This window comes from Numida meleagris, chromosome 8 (genome assembly GCF_002078875.1).
Source record: "Numida meleagris isolate 19003 breed g44 Domestic line chromosome 8, NumMel1.0, whole genome shotgun sequence".
Lineage (NCBI taxonomy): Eukaryota > Metazoa > Chordata > Aves > Galliformes > Numididae > Numida > Numida meleagris.
Window position 1 is genome coordinate 13,931,920 of NC_034416.1, and position 22,020 is coordinate 13,953,939.

Here is a 22,020-nt window from a genome sequence, read left to right on the forward strand (position 1 = left end):
ATGTCTCCTGCTGTTCTCAGGGTAAGTAGGGCCTGCTTAGTCTCCTCTTGTAAGAAAAAAATGATCAGGAGATCACAAACATTGTTTCTGTAGTGTCCATTAGTTTTCTGGTGATCAGGCTTCTCTATTCCACAGGGTCTCAGTGCTATTCCAAAGCAAAACAAAGAAACAAACCCCACCCAAACAAAACAAACCAACAAAGATGGCATAGATCTGCTGCTTTCTGAAGAAAGCCCTTCTTCACATGCCCTGGAATTACGTTATCATGCTTTACCTCTTTTATGATTCTATCCCACCTGGCTCAGAAGGCCGGTAGCATCAGCTTCTGCCACACTGATGGGTGTGGGGGGGAGGAGGGTTTGGTCTCATCTAATACCAGCAAGTTTTGATTGACCTGGGATTCTGTTGTTCTGCAGCCTCTTTTGTGAATAGCCAGGAGCTTTAAAATCAATTACTGATTTGCATTTTTTGTTTTTAAAAATAGAAATAATATACAGAGGCTAGGTATTTTTCTTAGTAATCCACTGAGTGAAAACTAATGACTTACAGCCCCATCTTTTTTGTAAAATGGCTATTTAAACTTATTTCTTAGGGAATACTCAACTGTTGACTGCTAGCAAAAGCAGTGCCAATTTACAATATGGGCATAATCCCCTTTTGGAAGGAATCTGCAAAAAAGCACGTGCCAAAAAAAGTCCATGCAGACACCTTCACATGAATTAACTGCAGAACGGTGAAATACAGACAGTGACAATGCTGACCCCCACCTAAGTGTCTTGATTCCAGAAACTCACTATCACTAAGAAATTAGAGTAAAACCAGAAATTGAAACCGATGATCCATTTTCAGTTGCTAGCATAGAGGATCTGGAGTCCAGCAATCAACAGGAAGGAGGAGAAAGCTGCAGAATGCCCTGGGGGGACCAAAGCTGCACTACTTACCTAACAGCCACCTCATCAATATTTCGCTTCCTCAGAGTACTATATTATCATCAAAACATCAGAACATCACTAGTGTTAAAAATGTGTAAGGAATGAAATAGAAAGTAATTATAAGCAGTATGTCTGGAGATCCACAATGGTTACTCAGTTATTTGCCCTTGACTTGACATGTCTGCCTAATTCAAGGCAAGTCTGCTAAAATAAGCTGTGTACTACAGTGTGAGGGTTCTTCCTCTCTAGTGATGCTGTTGTGAGGCGACGGAAGCAAATGGAGAAAGGTCAGGATAAGTCCCTTATTTTTCTGCTGCATTTTTGACACTTCATTTCACCCGTTTCAAACAGCTCCAAGCTGCAATGATCTATGAAGTGGCTAATTGATGACATATTACAAGCATTAGAGTTAAGCACTGCTTAACCAATGATGCAGATATTCTCATTCTTGCTGTGTTACTTGTTTAAAAGGAAGAATAATAGTTGTGGGGTTTTTTTTAATTATTATTTTTAGCATGGAATTTTACTCTTTGTGGTAATTTTCCTTGCTGTTTTTAACACTTTATAGGAAATAATGGACAGAATTTATAAAAATGTCATGAGCAAAGTTCAGGAGATGAACTACATTCAGAGAACTCTGTTCAAGATAGGCTACGACTACAAATTGGAACAAATCAAAAGAGGATACGATGCGCCTCTGTGTAACATGTAAGTATTATTCATGGCCCAACTGCACTTTTTTCATTGTGACTTGTTAAAGCAGACTAAAAGAATAATCATCTAAGCTATCTGACATCAGACAATTCTATTCCAGCACGCAAATATGATCTAATGACTAACGTAAATAAATCAAGTTCTTACAGTAAACAGGGAGGAGCTATTTAATGGTAATCATTGAATCACAGACTGTCACAAGGGGGAAGGAACGCGCGAGGATCACTGAGTGTAACCCCTGGCTCCACACCGGACTGCCCAAACCCTGTGTCTGAGGTCACTGTCCAAACACTCCCTGAACTCCAGCAGCTCGGGGCTGTGCCCGCTGCCCTGGGCAGCCTGTTCTGTGCCCAGCACCCTCAGGTGAAGAACCTTTTCCTAACGCCCAGCCTGACCCTCACCCAAAACTGCGCCCACTGCTCGAGGTGAGGCCACAGCAGTGGGGAGCAGAGCAGGACAATCCCCTCCCTCGGCCGGCTGGCAGCGCTGGGCCTGGTGCACCCCAGGGTGTGGTTGGCCCTTCTGGCTGCTGGGGCACGCTGCTGGCTCACATTCAACTTGCTGCCAACCAGAGCCCCCAGATCCCTTTCCATGGGGCTGCTCTCTTGCCTAAGAATGACTGGTTTCCTGTAAGAGCGATTACTCTAAGAGTAACTAGTCTCCAGGGTCAATGATTAATCTCCAGTAAGAATGACAAGTCTTCTGAACAGATGACTAGTTAGTTTTCATTGGATTTCATTTTTGTTTATAGAATTGAAAACTTTATTTATGTAAGTTGTAGGAGTTCTGGTGTCTTCAGACATTACACAAGAGGTTTTTGATGATCTCTGCTCTCCGCTAAAAATCTGTGAACAATTAAGTTACTTTTGAGGTATTCCAGATAGGAAGGATTGTCTCATTCCTTTTCATAAAAGTGAGCTGAGTGAATGACCCTTAACATACATTTTTCCCTCTTTCCAGACTGTTGTTTAAAAAAGTAAAGGCACTGCTAGGAGGGAACATCCGTATGATGCTTTCTGGAGGAGCCCCACTTTCACCCCAAACACAAAGATTCATGAATATCTGTTTTTGCTGTCCTGTGGGCCAAGGCTATGGATTAACAGAAACATGTGGAGCTGGAACAATTACAGAAGGTAGTTAAAATACTTCTGGGAGTATGTTTTATTTCTTAAGAGTTTTTTATAAGGTAAATTCAGAATAGCTGTAGCTCTTAACTGCAGTAAAGTAACTTGAAATAAGCTGTCTTCATAGCTGTACTTTGAGTTTATACTTCAAAATGAAAAAAATCTTTGTTCTTCCTTGTTCTTTCCCAAAGTTGCTGATTATAGCACTGGAAGAGTTGGAGCTCCTCTTATTTGCTGTGAAATAAGACTGAGAGACTGGCAAGAAGGTAAGAGCATCCGATGCTTTGACCTCATAATTAAGTAATTTAACCAGTGCTTAGCTGGCTTCCTTGCCTATCTGCTTAGCTAGGTTGTAGCATGTGAAGTAATTGCTCATCTTTGATAGCAGCCATTAGTTTGTGCATGAACTTTAAGCTGAAGTTTCAAAACATTTCCTTAGCAGCAGAGTATATAATTTGAAAATAATTGTGTGGGGATTTTTTTTTCCAGGGGGCTATACTAACAGAGACAAGCCTAATCCTAGAGGGGAAATTATAATTGGTGGACCTAATGTCTCAATGGGATATTTTAAAAATGAAGAGAAAACAACAGAAGATTTCACCATTGATGAGAACGGTCAGAGATGGTTTTGTACCGGAGATATAGGAGAATTCCATCCCGATGGGTGCCTGCAGATCATAGGTTGGCCTCACTTTTTGCTATCTTGATCTACTATAAGATCTTGACTAGACATAATTGTAAGGATGTAATTAGTTGTGTTGGCTTTGACGGGGCCAAGCTACCTAAGGTTACCTGCTTGCAAAATCATAGCGTAAGACTTTTCCAGAAGTCTTCATAGCTGTAAGAAAATTTTGGAAGTGATGCCATTCCCTGCCACGTTATCACTATTTAATTCCGGTGTGCTAATGAATAAATGTAAGATTAATTTTTGGTATTTAATACAAAACTTTAAAATCAGAATCAACCACATTCATACAAGTTGCAGGACAAGAAGTGTAATGCTACATAAACTTCATGGCTGAAGTCTTTATAAAGTTACAAGAATATGTATATGCTGTTAGCCTCTTTATAATTTGGGTACAATGCTTGAATTCATTTTTATTCACTTTTACATGGCATACCACCAAATACGTAAATAGAGGCTTTGCAAATGAGTCTGTGGAAATGCAGAAGTTTAAATGGAGCAAGCATGTTTTCTTTTTTCTTTTCCCCTCAACTCCTAGACCGTAAAAAAGATTTGGTAAAGCTACAAGCTGGGGAATACGTGTCTCTGGGCAAAGTAGAGGCAGCACTGAAGAACTGTCCACTGATTGATAATATCTGTGCTTATGCCAAAAGGTAAGAGTAATAGTAACTTAGTGTAAACACGAAATACAAGCTGTGACTCACTTCTATACTGATACACTACGGTTTTCATTGAACAAAAGCCTCTAGCAGAGTCTGAGTTATGAGTTGCATCTCTAAAGTAACATACATAGGCTCCTAGATTCCCTGAAACTGGAAAAAGCAACTTTGGCTTTTCTTCTATTGTAGTTCAGTCTAGTTTTGTCCACCCCCACGCTTAACAGGTACAATTTAGCGTGTACTTTGGCTTTCTGTCAGAATATGAGGGAAAAATTCATCTGGACATTCTGCACCAGAACTAAAGCTCTCTGAGTTTTGGAAGTAGCCCAGGTGTCTCCTCTCCCCCTGCTCATCCATACTACATGAAGGGAAACTGCAGAGAACTAGTTAAACACAAGATGTAATTGGAAAGCTAAATTATGCTGTAGTTTCACGGTGCACTTGAAAGTATGAACGTGATCAAACCTAACCACTTACAGCTTAGATCCTGAGCTTTGACAAGTTGTAAGTTGTGCAAACCTTATATAAAACAAGGATTTTGTATGCAGGATTAACTGCAGTTCAAGCAGCACTGTGGATCTCTGTATCTATAATCAAGTAAGCGTTTTATCCTTGAAACTGAAGCTTCAACTGTTTGGTTTTTTTCCTCCCTTCTCTTGCTATCCTGTGTTAGTGACCAGTCTTATGTGATCAGTTTTGTGGTTCCCAATCAGAAGAAGCTGACGGCATTAGCTGAGCAGAAAGGTATAAGTGGAACCTGGGTCGAAATTTGTAACAATCCTACAATGGAAGCTGAAATACTACGAGAAATTAAGGAAGTGGCAAACAAGAGTAAGTAAAATGCCAATCTCATGGTGCTTATTAAGGCAAAAGTTTTCAGTTATTCCCACTGACTGCTTTTCCTTCTTTCCGTTGCCTCAGTCAACCAGAACTTAGAGGAGTTTTATCAGAGGCAAAGACCACATCGAATTCATACCACTTATTCCAGGAATAGACATCCCTTTTGGTCATCTTAACTACTTTCTCTTTTTGTTACTAAAAAAACCCTATTTTTTCCAACTAACTTCTAGAGGGAGGTTGCTTGATTGATGCAGTTAAGATCCAAAGGGGCTGTCAATTTGGAAGGGAAGTTAACAAGACATTTGTGGCAAGAAAATTAGTTAAGCAAGAGATTTCAAAGCTCTTTTCCATGCAATGTTGTGTATTACAGCTTAGAACAACTATGACCCTTATGATTATAATGGCTTAAACCCTACTACGCCTTGCTACAGAGATAAAAATGATCAAAAACCTCATCAATTCTTTATGGGGCCAATAAAAAACAAGCTAACCAGGGTCAGAAACCTCTCTAAAGTGCTATGCACCTCATACATGGAAGTAGTAAAACAATGTACACACACACTATGCACTGCCACTCAAACTTGGAGAATCTGCCTTTTAAAACCAAGAAAATAAGAATGAAGGGCAGTATTAAATCTTCCCTAAAAATATTTTTTAGGGATTTGACTGGAGTATAAACACTTTAATGTGTTATTCCATCATGAACTAAGTAAATAACATATAGCCTTGTTATTCAAAATCTCTGCTTATACATTCTTTTTACTTTCTAGATAGTACTCTGCCATTTAGATATAAATAATTTGAAAGCTTTTTCCAAATTACTTTGAAGAGACAGTTTTGGTTTTTAGCAGTACATAACTCACCCTTATCATGAGCTGACACGTAAGTAAAGAGGAGGAAACAGTTACGTGCAAATACCAGTTTGAAGCTAGAGACAAAAGAGCTCCTGGGGTCAGGCATCCCAGCTGTCCTACACTTGCTGCCACCTAGAGGCTGTGCTGCCACAAGTTGTGCCAGAAGTTCGCCGGCAAGTCTCAGTGGGTTCTATTACAGGCCTGTACGCAGACAGGACCTGATAGCAAAGTCTGTGCAGTACTGCTCACATGCAGGAGCTCCCTGCCCTGTTCCTGGTGCAGGGGAGGCTCTGAAGCAATCACCCGTCTCCTCCCTTGCTCACCCCCCCACTCTTGTGACAGCAGCCTCACATCTTCAGGATACAAACTCATTTGTTTCAAGCTTTAGATTTTACACTTTCACATCCAATACAAGGTACAAATACAGTATGTTATTAGAATATTTGCATGCTATAATATTAGCACTAAGCTTCGGTACACAATTAAATTCGCCTTGTAGGTTACTTTGTCAAGTAGGTCACTGTATTATACATACTACAGAGCGCTTGCCTTAGATTTCTAGGTAGCATGAATCTTTCATTTAACAATGTTATCATACTCATGCTTTTGTTTCTTGCTGTCCCTGCAGTGAAATTAGAGAGGTTTGAAATACCCATCAAAGTGCGGTTAAGCCCTGAACCGTGGACTCCAGAGACTGGGTTAGTAACAGATGCTTTCAAGCTGAAAAGGAAAGAACTGAAAAACCATTACCTCAATGACATCGAAAGAATGTACGGAGGAAAATGAACAGGCTGAACTGACTAGACAGTTGTGCAGAAGGTTCCTTATCAAGCCTTGATTTTGGATGTCCTTGTATACTGTAGGTATCACATGTATTCAGAAAATACACCAAACTGATGAATGTTTCTTATCTCTAAAGAGAGCAACAGAGAAGATCTTAGACTCTAAATTCCTACTCAATGGCAGAAAACATTGATGTGCTTCCGAGTTTCATGTGATCATTTCCAGTTTTGAGACAGACATAATTAATATGAAGCAGTACAGCCAGGTAATTTTATTCTTTCTCTAGCATGTTCAGACTACTTGCAATTTCTCTCTAATTCATTGTGAAGCCTGGTGTGTAGGGAGAAAATGGGTACAAAAACTTTAACCTTCTCCATTTAAAAATAAAAAAGACATTAGTCAAGAACTTGCTAGAGATCGCTGGTAATGTACTGCTTAAAAACTGATGGATTCTTCTGCACATTGGTTATCTTTAACATTTACAGTGCCTATAAGAGAATATAAAATACACTTACCTTAAATAAAGGTGAACTGAAAATCTTTCTAAAGAAAAGTTATTTGAAAACATCGCTCAAGAGCATTGAGTCAACTATCTCAAGTTCCACTCACCGAATACATTTGCACTTGCCACCACATTTTAATTCAGCAGAGCTTTCCACTAGGACATGGCGTGAAAGAAAACAAAGACTGCCTTGCTGCAGGAGGTACTGATGAAAATCATCAGCTGAATGCAGAATACAAAACCTGCATCCTGGCTGGCAGACAACAGTGAAATTGATGGGCAGTTGTCTCTAAAACAGATTTGAAACTCAAAGGAGAATTTGTTCTTTTTATTTTGGAGGTGGCATGGTGGATTTATTTAAAAGGCACTGATCCTCTAGACCTTTGCATACACGTGAGTAACGGTATAAGTTATCTCCATGTAGTTTACGGGATCAGGGTTTAAATATCTGTATTTTCTTTATGGAAAGGTATTTCTGTTCACCTTTTAAAATACAGTATCCAAAACAAAGCCGACCAGAAATCAATAGCAGTTTCTCCATGTCTTGTTTTACTTATGACAAAGTATGCTGTGGCTGGGGAAATCTTTGTTTTGAGGAACTAAAAAAAGGGACAAATCACTCTATATAGAAATCCTTACTAAAGAAGTGTTCTTACATTAACTGGAAATTGTAGATATGCTGAAGTGGGAGGTTATAATTTAGTAATTTAGTAATAGTTTATCATTTTGTGTGCAGCATCCAGTACTGTGTTTCCTTTGACTTGTAGTAACGGAGCTCCCGCGTCCCCGCTAGCTCTTCACACTTGAACCACAAATGCTGTAAAAAGTGGAGGCTTTTGATACTGTTCTACTTTGCACTTTTCTTAATCATTTCATACGTGTTGCGTTCATTTTGTACAGTTGTGGCTCAGCTGCTATATATTACAAATTCATTTTAAGTATTTATAGATTCTTCTATTCATAATGTGTTGTGTATATGATGGTTAAAAAGGAAAATTATTTGTTATTGTCACTGTACAGAAAGTAAAAGGTTTTGTATGATGCTTCTCCTTAACATACTGGCACATCCGTGGGTTCGTGGAGGCAGGAACTACTTTCCCTTCCAGTCGCAGCTTTCCAAGTGACTCAGTTCTGGAGCTATGTTGGCAGCTTCCCATGTGTCAGACCAGTCACTGTCACATTACCTTTGGACAGCCCGCTAGCATCACAGCAGTTAGACGTGTAAGAAAGTTACTCGCACTTGAGTCTGTCAGCAAGTTGTATGATTTTCTTTTTTTAAACCATGAATGTATTTATATGAAATGTATTTTATCTAGACTCAGCTATCTTCTGTGTCTCTGCCAACTGAGGATCGCTATTTTCAGAGTGTATATATATACACACACAATGTTGACATCTCATGAACAGAATACAGTTGAAATGGTTAACCACGTTTGTGTTCTGGAGTGTATTGCATATTGTTTCCAGTTACTGGTCAGCACCTCGCACTCTTTGCAACGGAGCATACCCTAACAAAAGGACTCAGCAAGAAGCAGCAGCTCAGAAGAACATACCCAAAGGTAAAGAACAACCCAGGGGAGGCCTGCCCGATGTAGCATATGCTGCTAAAGAATTCATGCACAGCTCCTCAGGTATTTTTGGAGAAGGGAGGAAAAAGAGGGAGGGATTACACTAGGCTTGCTTCAATTGTAGCATGGAGATGGTTTGCAAATATAATACTTGTACTTTGGTAAGAACTTCTTAATTAATTCTAAATCCTTTTGTGACAGAGCTTGTAGAGAAGCGAGAAACAGTATGTGTGAGAATGACATCCTTGTCATTAGGAGTAAGGAACTAGAATGCAGAAGTCACAGCTTGACAACCACAATGTGATAGTTCCAGGTGAGAATCCCGACCTTGACTGAAAGAGTGAGCAATATGGGACCGAAGACTGAGCAGCAGTCCATTTCCTAAACCTGAAAGTGCTAGAGAGCTGAAAAGAGCTGCAGGTTCCTCAGAAAGCAAGTGTCTAAAGTCATCTTCACAGGAATGGCCTGTAACAAACCTGCTTACCCTCAGCTACACCCAAAGTTATCCCAGCAGAGGGGCAAAAGAGCTGTCTCCAGGGGACAGGAAGGAGAAGCAAAAAAGCAAGCTTACACTAAGGGTCATTTAGGAGTTGGAACATGGGACATTTTAAAAATAAACCCAGAACTTTTAAACAATTCCTTATTAAATACTGAAGTTGTTGCTCAAGATCACCACCACTTAAAGTCTCTACAGCATCAAAGGTTAAATGAACACCTTTCAAGGACAGCTTTAACACAGAGCCTCTGCTAAGACCTGGGGGCAGAGATTCGCTTCCGGTACACAATGCAGCAGTAATGCTGCACCTAACAGGAGGCTGCCCTTAATTGGCTTAGCATAAACAGGGAAAGTGATGGTTATTCCCTTAAGAGCAGGTTAAGTGGTGTTTAGCCAGCCCAGGTAAGCCAACGCACAGAGCCACAGTTCCCATCAAACGCTTTGTGAGCTGTATGTATGGCACAGGACACACGCTGAGATCATGGCTCATCAGTTCTGTCAAAAACCAAACCAACACCCCACCACCTCCAGGAACAACTGCTTCCAGTAACCACAGCGTGCTCTAATGATGGATTAGTCATGTTCTGCAACTACAGGCAATCAAAAAATAAATTCTGCTCATGTATTTATGTATTTAAGAAGCCTGCCTATTATCTAAGTGCTATTTACATGAGAAAATCAGTTTCCATTTCTAAAATTTAAACATGAGAAACTAAAAAAGACAACAAAAATAACACAACAACATTCCAGTGCTGCTTTTGCATAAAATACCACAAAGGTGGTTTACAGAATGCAATCCATAAAGCTTGCAGTCACTGCTTATGTGGAATGCTGAAGGCTAGACTCATGTATTTGATAGCACTGTGAAGATACCTGGATTGATGCACAGAACGCTTTCCCAGTTAACTCAGTGCTGCTGCACGGTGGATCATTGGTTGGTTTATTTCTTTGTATTTAACATGATGGAGTCACATCAGCCATGGAGGAACAGAGCTGACCACACTGAAACACATTTGTTGTTGGACTCTCACTGTCACTTCACTTGATTTGAGTGAGTGCTGGCAGCAGCAGGGTGCTTCACCTCTGCACTGCTGTTTGCTGGGAGCTGCGGCACCTAGAATCTTGCTGCACCTCTGCTGGGGAAGAGAGATGTTTGGAAGAAAATCAGACTTGGTCTATGGTGGACATTGACCAAAAAAAGTGTTCTAATGAAGCACGCAGCAAATTACCTCAGGTAATCTGTCAAAACCTGCATTTAGTTTGAGGTGTTAGCCTTGACATGAGGCCAGTGCCAATTAAACCAAACAAAGCGAGCTCTGGGGCACACTGATCCTCAGAGCCCTCACACTGTTAAAGAAAAGAAGCAAACGCTCCAACAACAGAACGGCACAAAAACTGTCAAATTTTCCATTTGTTCTCCCATTTTGAACCACCGCTGCCAGCAGGCCGCTGAGCCTATGTAGGAACAAAGCCCAGCAGTGTCTGCAGTGAGTCCTCGCACCATGCCGGCACCTCATCGAGCCCTGGGAAGCGTTGCTGGGTTTGTGTTTGTTTGAGATGTGGTATCTAACCGACCCTTCCTGTTGGCCATGGATCAGTTCGTTACTGGTGGTGCTCCCCCAGGGAGCGGGCATGAAGAATAGGAACACTGTTCTCCACAGCTGCCCGCTCTGCTTTACTTTTTGTCCTTCAAGTCAAAGCAAACCCAGTCGTTTGCTCTTGCAGTTCTAAATGGTTACGCACCACGAAATCAAGCACCTTCTTTCTACTTGCAGCAGAAATGACAACCTAAGGCACACACCACTTTATTTCAGGCACCACCCAGCACGCCTCCCATCGGTATTGATGAAGCGAGATGCCCACACATCCCTCACCCAGCGTGGCTCTGAAGGGATATGGTTTTGTAAAAGGGCTCTACAGAGGAAATCAAAACAGGGCACCCTCACACACAGCAGGAACACACAGCTGACCACCAATGGACAGGCTGTGCCCCACAGCCACCTGTGAGCACGGCAGCCACTGAGCTCAGACAGTGACAGGATGGGCCAGCTAGGAACAGGGAGATGTGAGGGCTTCACATGGGAATTCAAAATCCACAGCAGTGGGCACAGAGCTCCGGGGAGAAAACAGTGAAGGACTTGCCTGTGTTGCAGCCTCAGTCTGCGCCGCACACAGGCAGGGAGCAGCCCAACACCAGCCCACTGATATTTGGCACTCTTCGAGCCTTTCAGGTCAAGCAACAGTCTCTACAGATAATTACTGTTTTAATTAGTCCAATTCTGCTTTGTCAGAGCTGCTCTCCTTCCAGCTGAACCTTTCAGATGGAATTGGATTACGTTTCCCTTTCTGGAGTAAGGATGTGCATTTGAATGAGACCCGACGCTGCGAGGCTGCGGCACGGGCCCTCCCGAACACCGACCGCCGCGCTCCGCTCCATGTAGCAGCGCTGCAGGGAGGACCTCAGGCAGACAGCAGCAGCGGGGAGGGAGGCAGAGCCGCGCGGCTCCGGGCGGAGCCTCAGCCCTCTCGCACGCACCATTTATCGCCGAGCTCCGGGCGGATCGGCGCGTCACTCCCCGAGCTCGGCGCAGCCCGCAGGGGCACAGCGGGTACCCTCCGCTCCGGCTGCGCGCAGCCCCGCTGCCCGCCGTGCCATGAACTGCAGCGAGGCGCGGCGGCTGCGGGCGCTGCTGGGCGCTGTGCTGCGGGAGCTGCGCCGCGGAGCCAACGCCAGCGCGGCCGCCGCTGAGCCCGGGGCTGGGGGCGACGCCTCGCTGTACATCCTGCTCATCATGATCTTCTACGGCTGCCTGGCCGGGGGGCTCATCCTAGCCTACACCCGCTCGCGGAAGCTGGAGTCCAAGCACGACCCCTACCACCTCTACATCGAGCGCGACTGGGGCCGCGGCGGCCCGGGGCAGGCGGCCGAGGAGGGCGGCCCGGCCGAGGAGCAGCGGCCGCTGTGACCCCGCGGAGCGCGGCGGGGAGGGCTCGGACCCGCGGTCCGCTATGGGACCGCTCCCAGCCGCGGCTCAGCTCCACGCCGCGTCCTGCACCGGGACGACGGACGGCGCTCGTCCCGCTACCCTGTAGTTGGGGCTGGCTTTCCGCAATAAACACCTGTCCTGCCGTGCGTCCGGAGACCCCTCATCACTCATCCTTAGATCTACAGACCTCCCTCCTCAAACTCGGTGCCTGTTCCACCGTTCTCTGACCGCACCGCCGTTGCTGCGGGCAGCCATGCTAACAGCCTCTCCGTGCTTTCTGACAGCAAAACTACAGTTCTGAAGCTCTTCCTCAAGTTGGCAGCTGCTGCATCTCACTGCCTCTGCTGTAACGTTGTGGGGAATGGCCGAACATCAGCTGCACGAGGGGATGGTTTTTTGTTTTTTAAAAAAACAAACAAACACAGAAGCCCTGAAGTAACAGGAGCTGCACATAACGAGCCGCTGCACCGGGATCACCACAATGGGGCCTCAGTCAAGTCAGATCTGCAAGGAGTTCCTTCAACACAATCAAAATTAAGCTGACTACAACCAATGTTCCCCCATAATGAAGAGGGAATTATTACACATCCAAACTCCTTCCAGTCTCATCCCAGCGAAGGCACGCTGTCTGCCAGCAGGACCGCGGCCTCTACGAGGCATTACAGACCAACAGCTCAGAAAGCACGGCGGACCTGCAGCGCTAACCACCACCGCTGACCTCAGCCGGGTTGGGCAAGGATAGGGAAGGGGCTCTCTCAGTTTCCTGGGTATGAGACTTGCACACACTGACGCAGCCCGCATGCCGCACGCAGCCTGGCACAGTCTGTCCTGTGCCTGCCCCCAGCCCCGCACCGTATGGCAGCAGCTCGTCACACTGAGCAGCCCGGCGGGAATCAGCAATTTATCTCTGCAACTCCATTTTCAGTTGACGTAAATACATTACCTGGGAATTTTCAAAAGGAACGTACAGAGCTGCAACCAGACATTCAGCTCAAAAACACAACCAGGCGTCTTTACTTTTATAAGCCCCCTCTTACCAGAGAAATCCCTCATCCACAATCACACCTTGTTCATGCCATCCCTTTTTGGCAGCATGCACATTTGTGAGCAACCATTTTCGAGGAGGAAGCACACGAGTAGAACTTCATCAGGAAGCTGACAAACACCACGAGAGCTCACCGAGAGCTGCAGCCACTGCCACGGAACCGGCCCGACGCGCTGGTCTCACAAACACAAGGTCACACATCCCACTCGTTTTATGGTTTCGTTGCTTTTAAAAAAATATTTCAATAAATTATTAGAAGTTAAAATAAGTTTGTTACTTATATACATTGACAATAGTATATACTTTATGTGGGCTGCTCTGAAAATAATGCCTCCTATTTTATGACATTGGCCCACAGTGTCAGAGGTGGACGGTGGTGGTACAGCAGTAGAGGCTGAACCTTCCACCACTGTCCTGTTAGGTTTCGTTGCCATGGGACAGATGGCAGCAGAGGGGCAGCCTGACAGCATGGTGTCTGACACAAAGTGGGATGAAGCGAAGGGCTGGGACTGAATTCCTCCATGAATGTCAACTGCCATTCATGGACGCTTGCTGAATGTTTCTGGAGTCCAACCAGTGGGAGCGAGCACAATGAGGGGCGGTGCGTTGTGGCAGTGGTGCATCTCTGCTGGTGCAGATTTTGATGAGCATGCAGGCTGTTGTTCATTGTTGGCAAAAATGCATAGCTAATGAAAAACAGCGCTTTGTAGCTGAGAATTTGCTCTATCAGGCAGTTAGCGTGCTCTTTGTATCTGTTGTCACTTCTGTGAAAATAATGAGGAGGCATTACTTTCAGAGAGACCTAGATATATGCAGCCCAAAGCAATCCTTCTTCACTCAGTGTGGCCCAGGCAAGCCAAAAAGTTGGACATCCGCATGTTAAAGCTTCGACACATTCAACATTTCAATGTGCCCTCGATATGTTTCATTTCGTATCGGTTACTATTTTCCACAGATTACCACACGATGGTTGTGGCAGTCCCTCTGCATCAGCATCAAACCAATACCACTAACTACAAATCTTCATAACACAACACCCCCCAAAAAACAATGCGTGATATACTACACTTAGATCCTGTCTAAAAAAAAGGGCTGCCTCTGTGAAAACATTTCAAATAAGTAAGGCACAAAACCTCCTGCCAAGTAACTAACAAAGTACCTACTTCTAATTATCTGCAGTTCTACTGGTACATTTCAACACCTGAAAGAATCACAAGGTCTCGGTCAACTGCAGCAATTTGCAATTTTCATCAGTCCATCTACTCTGCCTTATAGTTACAGTTCAACCAGATGTCTATGTAAGATAATGTGTTATCTACTGGTTGGAAACCTTAAAAAACAGTGAAGCTTCATACATTTTCTATGGCTTTGAGCAACGAGTCATCTTTTGGGAGCTGATCCTGGTCCCAGCAGAAGCCACCACACACCGCCCCGTGGGGCCACTGCAGAGTGTGCCTGCAGCCCCACCAGGCTGGGCGACCTCGGGAAGAACAAATCCCCAGGCATCGCCAGCCACTTGCCGCTCCCCCGAGCCCTCACCCTACTCCTGCTGGGCCGTGGCTTGGTACACACTGTGCCTCTGCACTGGGTGGAGGAAGAGCTACTCTGCGCCGTGCAGACCCACAGACCTCACAGCCAAGAGCTGCTGTGATGCACCAATGGGTGCTTGCTGCCTCAAGGTCATGCCCAGGAGGGACCTCGTGGCACCATGGCTCTGGCAGTCGAGGCACTCCACCCCAGGGGGTTCTGCCTCTGTCTTATCCTGCTGTTGAGCCCTCCTACTCTCAGGCAGATCCTCCCAACTTCCTCCCAACTTGGTGTCATCCACAAACTTACTAGGGGTGCACTCAATCCCCTCATCAGGATCATCAGTAAGGATATTATACAGGGCCGGCCCCGGTACTGACCCTGGGAAACACCATTAGAGTCTGGTCACCAGCTGGATTTGATTCCATTCACCACTAGTCTCTGGGCCTGGCCACCTAGCTTAATTCAAATCACTAAACCCAACCTTCTAAAGCTATCAATGACCTAATTGTTTTCCACTAGGAACAAGGGTGGTGGTGGGGGGAAGCTTGTTTAGAAAGGCTTAACTATTCTTCAGCCCAAGGGCAATATTGGAAGACAAGTTTCTACATTCATTTCTGCTGTACAAGCAAAAATACCTGGTGTTTTATCCCTAGCCACGATTTATTTTTCCCAGCATTCCTAGCTCTTTATGCCGCATGAGCTATCAGAGCCCTTTTCAGAACAATTATAAAAAAGTGATTATTTGCAAAGTCTCCCTGAAAGCTACACCTTCAAACACAGCAAGAACATTACAGTACATTTAGCATTACTTGCTTCTAGAACAATGCCCGTATCTGCACAGACACCGACCCTGCATTACCTTCATTACCAGCAACTGAAAGCTATCCACACTAAGTGATCATCAGTCATTTAACATCAACAGCAAAATGAAGTGAATGAGGCATGTGAATTACCACATGGACCATTCCTTATTCAGATGTTTTGTTTCTTCTCAGCACAGAAAGAGCAGAGGCACAACAATATGTTCTCAGATTGTAAATATTTTTATATTTACAATCCAAAATTCTGAAACAAGTTTTGTTTGGCATCATCCAAATATTTGTTGGACAGCAGTCAAAACGTCAGTCAATTTTATAGGATGTAAGGACAGGCAACAGCAATCAGTTTCAGAGCACCCAAGAAGTTGAGCAGACCCAAGCAGGTAACAAAGAAGGAATCACTTACCCCTTCCTGAGCACCAGGGCCCACCCAGCACTCTGAAGGAGGTGGTCTCCAAGCAGAGCTGCTTCCCTTGCGGCTGCCAGCCCTTAAATGAGGTTAGGGAGGGATGGACCCCGGGCTGACACCTTCTGGTCGCACTGGTGAATTGCTTCCACCTGTGCTCCCAGGGCTGGCTATGCCCCTGCACCAGGTGCTGTCATTGCTTCAGGCCGTGACCTAACGTTCCCATAGAAGGAAACATCAATCTGAGGCTGATGCTCTGGCCAGTTCAATACCAGTTACTGCTTCACAGTGCTTCTGGTGAGGCATTTGCTATAGGATTACTTATTACTCCAAATAACTTTTCTTCTGACACATAGCCTGTTCTGCAGTGTCCCAGCACCAACTGCAACAATCAGAACACATACCTCATATCTAGAACACAAGCAGTAAAGATAAGGAAGCCATGAATTATTTCCCGAACTTTTAATATCTTAAGAACAAACTATGAAAATGCCTTAAGGAAAAAAAAGGGGCTTACTCTTTTAAAAATGGAATCTTACAAGAGGTCTTTAAACAACTTTGTAAACTTACAAAATATACTCAAGTGCTGATAAAACAGCATTTCTTTTATAGTGTGCTTTTTCCCAGTCAGGGTAATGAAATGTTTGCATATCAAAAGTGTCATTTGCATCAGGAGAACAAATCACTTTTCTCTATTCCAAGAAACAGTACAAGTATTTTAGGTCAATTTAACTGCAGTATGGTAGAATAACAAAGCGACATTAAGAACAGTGACTTATAGAGACAATACAGGGAATACACACAAAACAGAATATCTGTCAAGACTTCAGCTGCCACAGCTTAGCATGCGGAAGCACTCAGCTCTTCACCTGGCTTTGTTTCACTGTTTGACTGAACATTACTGACTTGGGATGAAGCAAAACTGAGCTAGTATTAGCTCCTGGTTACAGTTCAGAGCATAACCATGCTCACTTCACAGATTCCTGGCGTAAACTTCAGGTATTACACCACAGTCAGCAAGAGGGAACATTAAACCAGCACAGACTGGTACTTAATGGAATAAAAAAGCAGTTGTATGTTTTCTTCTGTTAACTTCACCACAGAAGTGGTAACAAGCTGCAGCATCCCTAACTTATCCAGCTTCTTTGAAAGAGATTTTTTTGTCTGTAAATAGCGCACAGCTGGTACTTCCCCCTACGCTAAGGCAATTCATCTCTAATAAATTTTCCTCCCAATATCCCCATATGCACACCAAGTCCAATTCCAACTTCACATCTTACTAAATAAGAGTATAAACTGGGTCTGAACAGCTAGATAGGAAGCCTCCTAAGTAACATATCAGGTAGGTCTTTTTTTTTTAATATAAATTGCAGAAGTCAGATTTAAAAGCAATGTATATTTAAATAGCATGAAAATAATCACTAGGAATAAAACGATTGAAACATTGTCTCAGATATTCAAAAATCTCCCACTCTGCATAGAAAAGCGCTTCAAAATTAGTATACAAATTAGAACTCGGATCAAAATATCCAATAAGTATTTACTCCCAAAACAAGCTTATCGGGTGTAAGTGTAAGTGTGTGTCCTGGTAAACGCATTCAGAGTTTAAAAGTAAATGCTACAGGTGCACCCATCACTAAATTTCAAGAGACAAAACCTGTTTGGTGTACGTAAGCAGACTGTAACACTACCACTGTAATGAAGAACAAACAAGAAAAGCACAGCACACTAGTGTCACAGTTCAACAGTGCTATATGAGAAACAGGCAAACTGAGGGCTCTCTTCTCAAACTCATAGAAGAAACGCAAATATATGAACCTCGCGTATTCTGTTAAGAACAAACAGTAATTAAATAAAGCAACCCTTTCTTCACTACATACAGATATGACAATGCATTTACAATATTTACAATTTTCAGTTCTGGATTTTTTACATTGTTTGCAGAAACCAAGTGTTCATCAGCTTGAAAACAAATAGTTACCCAGTAGCTTCAGAAACCGCTCACTATAGCAGCAGCTCCTGAAGTAAGTCAGGTTACCAATTTCAACTTACTGATGTAAAGAGTACCTTTAAATGACATAAAGCCACTCATTTCACCTAAGTATCCCATTAACTGTAGGATAATATTACGCCAACCACAAGTATTTTATACAAGTTAGATACTGCTCATTTTCACAGTTTTCCAATGTATGTAAGAAAACTAAGTGAGCTGCAGTCCTAATTGCTGCTGCTGTCACTGCAACAGCCGTAACAATTTCCCCTCATGTGTTTTCATTAGCAAGTGTACTATCACATATAACTGTATAAAAGCATTTATATTCAGATTTACTTTATAAGTTCCCAAGTTAAGATGGGCAATCTTCTAGCCTGCAATCAATAACTATTCTATGAAAGCTGCTGTAGTTTTAAAGCAAGAAAAAAAAAATACAATAGAATGAATAAATAAGGGAAATGTTATAGAAACATCAAAACTGTAAAAACCTGCAGGCAAGGAAGATGGTACTTGTGTTCAGAGCTGCTTTTTCTAAGTTAACAGTAATCAAAGAACCTGTTCTGAATAGCACTGCTGAAGAGAAAAATTGAAGGCTTCACAGTAATACACACCTTTAGTGTCTTTTTTTTTTATTACAATATTTCCTGAAAAGATAACAGGGATTCAAAAATTGCAGACTTTAGATGGGAAGAATATGCCATCCTTCACAGAGACAGAATTGACAGTAAAAGCAGACAGAAATGATGTTACTGACCTACTTCTTCCATTACAAGACTTCAAAAGAAAAACTGTGGCTGAAGTCCTTGACACGCTTCTGACAAGAGTTGTTGGCACTGGAGTTCTGAGTTATTCAGTATTCCCTATATATGGATCAATATAAATTAACCACAACCAAATTCTGAGATGCTTAAGTCAAAAGGAAACCTGACAAGATGCAGTCCTTTGATATCAGTGAAGGTACCACTAGCTTTCTAACGGACTACTTGAGAGATTATACGCTCACAGGCTGTATTTGCAACTTTCACAAAGAGCAGAAATAATCGCCCATCCTCACAAGCCTCTTACAACCAGGAGCAGGTAGCTTTGAGAATTCTATACACACGTCACATGCATCTTCTTCAAAAGAGGTAAGATGCTACTGTAAAAACAGGCCTTTTCAAGTTGAAGCAGTTACATGTTTGGTCAGAATTATACAATAAGAGAATTTTGTGTTCAAACAAAGTTTCTGCATTACATACAAAAAGTCCGTAAGTGGCAGCACAGCTGCACGTAAGGCATTTTAGGAATGATTTCAACACAGCTCATTACCTTCAGCATTTCCTTAGGTTCAACTCCTTCAGCATTTCATTAGGTTCAACTAACATGAGCAACCCGTTACATTTTCAGATTGTTTATTATTAAAGCCATGGCCATTGGGATTGAGCCTGAGACATCCGCAGACCTTCCATAATGACAGATGCAACACGAAGATTGAGCACAGCCCACGCTCAGAGAGTGGCCAACTGAACAGCTAGCTTCATGACGTGGAATGAGAGGTCACTTCCATAGCTGATCCTCACTAGTTGGCCCAGTCCTGAAAGCGGAAACAGTCACTTGCAATCTTCCATACTGTGCTGTTAGATGTGGCTTGTGCTGTCAGCAAGAAGTTCTGGTTGAAGTAGCGCTGCTTGTTGCCATCAAATTTTACTGTCCCACAAGTCACCACGAGGACTGTTGTCTGGCTTTGAGTAGCTTGCTCTTCACAAGAAGAAAAAACAAAGAAAACAACCCAAACAAAGACTAACAGGTGAAAGAAGTAGGAAATGTATGTATTTTATTCAATTCTGTTACACTATTTACAGGCTAGCAGTTGGTTACATGTCCATGAGAAATACAGCTTTCTTGCATCATTTCCATATAGACAATGGTGTATTCACTCACCAGCAGCACGTTTAAATGGGTTTTATATTTCCATCTAACGTTGTTCATTTGAGAGCACTATAAAAAAACCCTTTATTTTTGTTTAGGAAAAGCTCTCTTTGTTTAATATGTATATGTATCCAGCAAGTTACATACACATTCTCCTCTCCCTACTCTATTAGAGCTTGTATCCTTTTACAGCAGAGGAAAGCAAGCATGCTTGACCACAGGCTTTTGCCTTACTTATACTCCAGAAATATCCCTTAGAAGTCATTTATTAACTTCTCAATTATGTAAGCATTTCTTTGGCAATTGCTAATTAGAAATCAAATGAACTTCACATTATTCAAGATGTAAAGAAGCCAGAGCACATACAGATTAATGACTTGTCCCACATTCTATTGCATGGCAGTACCAGAGGCTACAGCAGAGGTCTCTTGACTCTCACGCACTGTCAAGGACAACGTAATCTGTTAAGCCCAACCTTTCCAATATATGAAAATGCAACACATCTGAACGTGATCTTAACAAAAAAACATTTCCTCAGACACGAGGTATAATGTGGAGTTGCTGCACCTCTTGATTTGTGCTTTATTTATGCACGGCTTTACCTTCCAACCCTTAATATTTTCTCTAATAAGACAGTCCCTAGAGAAATACTGAGCACTGCTATAGTTGTATTTCTCTATCAATAGTTATAAAATGATTCAATAAATAAATAGTAATAGAAGCTTACCATGAACAGGCTGGCAGTCCAACACATTAACCTGGAATTCGCTGGATGGCAACATTTCAAAAAACTCATTCAGCGCTTCTTGCCCAGACACCGCGTTACCATTCCAAATCAGTGTTGCTTTGTCCAAATACAGCCTGGTCAAAGCCTGAGGGATTACAGACACACATTTGGGAAAAAGGGTAAGCACATACGGTGCACAACATCTCAACACAGGAGCTGAAAGAATGTTTTGTATTACTGATTACTTCTGTTCCTTGAGGAAATGCCCTCCTCAATTATTAACTTCTAAAAATTAGCACTCCTGACTAAGAACTGAAACAGAAGCATATTTTGCTTTATAACTTGCAACGTGACTCGTGCCTCTAAATTTAAATACTGATGACATTCCTTTAACAAAGCTAGTGATATAACTGAACTGTTTGCTGACGAAAGGAAAGCACTACCTTTGCAGAATAAGCTCATCACTGATTTTACGTGCACACGCATGGAACACCACTAGTCAGAAAGTGTGATTTCAGGTAAAAAAACAAGACCGGGAACAGTGGAACCATGCAAGAGGACAATTATCTGCAGCAGCAGGCCAGAACCTCCCCAGTATTTCATAAGCTGTAGCTTATGGGCGACTACCTCTCGTGCAAGCTGTTGCTACATCTGTGCCTATCCTGCTTGAGCACAATATGACTAAGCAGTAATATGCAACTGCTGATACTTTCATGTTTGTCTACATTTTTAAAAAGTACAATTATAATGCACTATACCTCAGAGGTCAGGTAGCAAATCCTGTACCTCTAACACGTATCTGGATACGAACTGAACTACTATACTGAAGAACAGAGAGGGCCCCCTTCAGGATGATGCAGTGCAGTAATACAAAACAATCCTCTACAGGGCAGCCTAGGAGGCCAAGCTGAGATCTCTGCTCCAATGTAATTCACAGTAACCAACTTCAAGTGTAAGTACTTCAAGTAATTTCAAGTGTAATGGTAGCTAGAAAAGCACATGAAACTATTCAAAATAGTTCAAAGTATTGGCAAAATAGGTACATACCCTTCTTCTTTTATCCATTGTCTCATAATAAATATTGACAAATTCTTCTGCAGCTCTTCAGGCTAGATCCACATAGGTTTTGAAATCCTGGAGAGGAAAAAAAAAAAAAAAAAAGAAAAAGCTTAAGTATTTTTTCAATTTTATATTTAATTATTATGTATTATTATTTATATTTTATGCAAACTAGTCACCTAAGCAGTTTCCCCAGCTAGTGAGCAACGAAAATCACTATATTCTCCACTCCTGCTGAAAGATGACGTCAAGCAATGCTAAAATTGATTGCAAGCTGCTTTTCTCCTTCCTGGAAGTATCATACCAGCTTCCAGCAAGGTGCCAGTTTTAGGACTCATCTCTGAACGCTGGTTTACTTATTGTATTTAAATCGAAAATAGTTACATTGGA

General features: G+C 42.7%; 3 protein-coding genes across 10 annotated transcripts in view; 2 read left to right on the forward strand and 1 right to left on the reverse strand.

The window, feature by feature from the left end:
* ACSL4 (acyl-CoA synthetase long-chain family member 4) overlaps nucleotides 1–8,523 on the forward strand; it is a 33,733-nt gene extending 25,210 nt beyond the window's left edge. For all 6 annotated transcript variants that reach the window (XM_021405739.1, XM_021405741.1, XM_021405742.1 and 3 more), the window contains exons 10-16: nucleotides 1,501–1,640; nucleotides 2,607–2,779; nucleotides 2,962–3,036; nucleotides 3,260–3,451; nucleotides 3,994–4,108; nucleotides 4,788–4,945; nucleotides 6,437–8,523. In XM_021405739.1, the coding sequence (XP_021261414.1) occupies nucleotides 1,501–1,640; nucleotides 2,607–2,779; nucleotides 2,962–3,036; nucleotides 3,260–3,451; nucleotides 3,994–4,108; nucleotides 4,788–4,945; nucleotides 6,437–6,594 (1,011 nt within the window). In that variant the 3' untranslated portion in view covers nucleotides 6,595–8,523. The remainder of the gene's footprint in view (nucleotides 1–1,500; nucleotides 1,641–2,606; nucleotides 2,780–2,961; nucleotides 3,037–3,259; nucleotides 3,452–3,993; nucleotides 4,109–4,787; nucleotides 4,946–6,436) is intronic.
* Nucleotides 8,679–13,454, forward strand: KCNE5 (potassium voltage-gated channel subfamily E regulatory subunit 5). Its single transcript, XM_021405748.1, has one exon. It carries the CDS (start codon nucleotides 11,812–11,814, stop codon nucleotides 12,121–12,123), a length of 312 nt encoding a protein of 103 aa, XP_021261423.1. The 5' UTR covers nucleotides 8,679–11,811; the 3' UTR covers nucleotides 12,124–13,454.
* The window catches only part of NXT2 (nuclear transport factor 2 like export factor 2), a 74,172-nt gene continuing 68,542 nt past the window's right edge, over nucleotides 16,391–22,020 (reverse strand). For all 3 annotated transcript variants that reach the window (XM_021405746.1, XM_021405745.1, XM_021405747.1), the window contains 3 exons: nucleotides 21,619–21,705; nucleotides 20,572–20,716; nucleotides 16,391–19,673 (listed from right to left, as the gene is read on the reverse strand). In XM_021405746.1, coding sequence (XP_021261421.1) covers nucleotides 19,495–19,673; nucleotides 20,572–20,716; nucleotides 21,619–21,636 — 342 coding nt within the window. In that variant the 5' untranslated portion in view covers nucleotides 21,637–21,705 and the 3' untranslated portion in view covers nucleotides 16,391–19,494. The remainder of the gene's footprint in view (nucleotides 19,674–20,571; nucleotides 20,717–21,618; nucleotides 21,706–22,020) is intronic.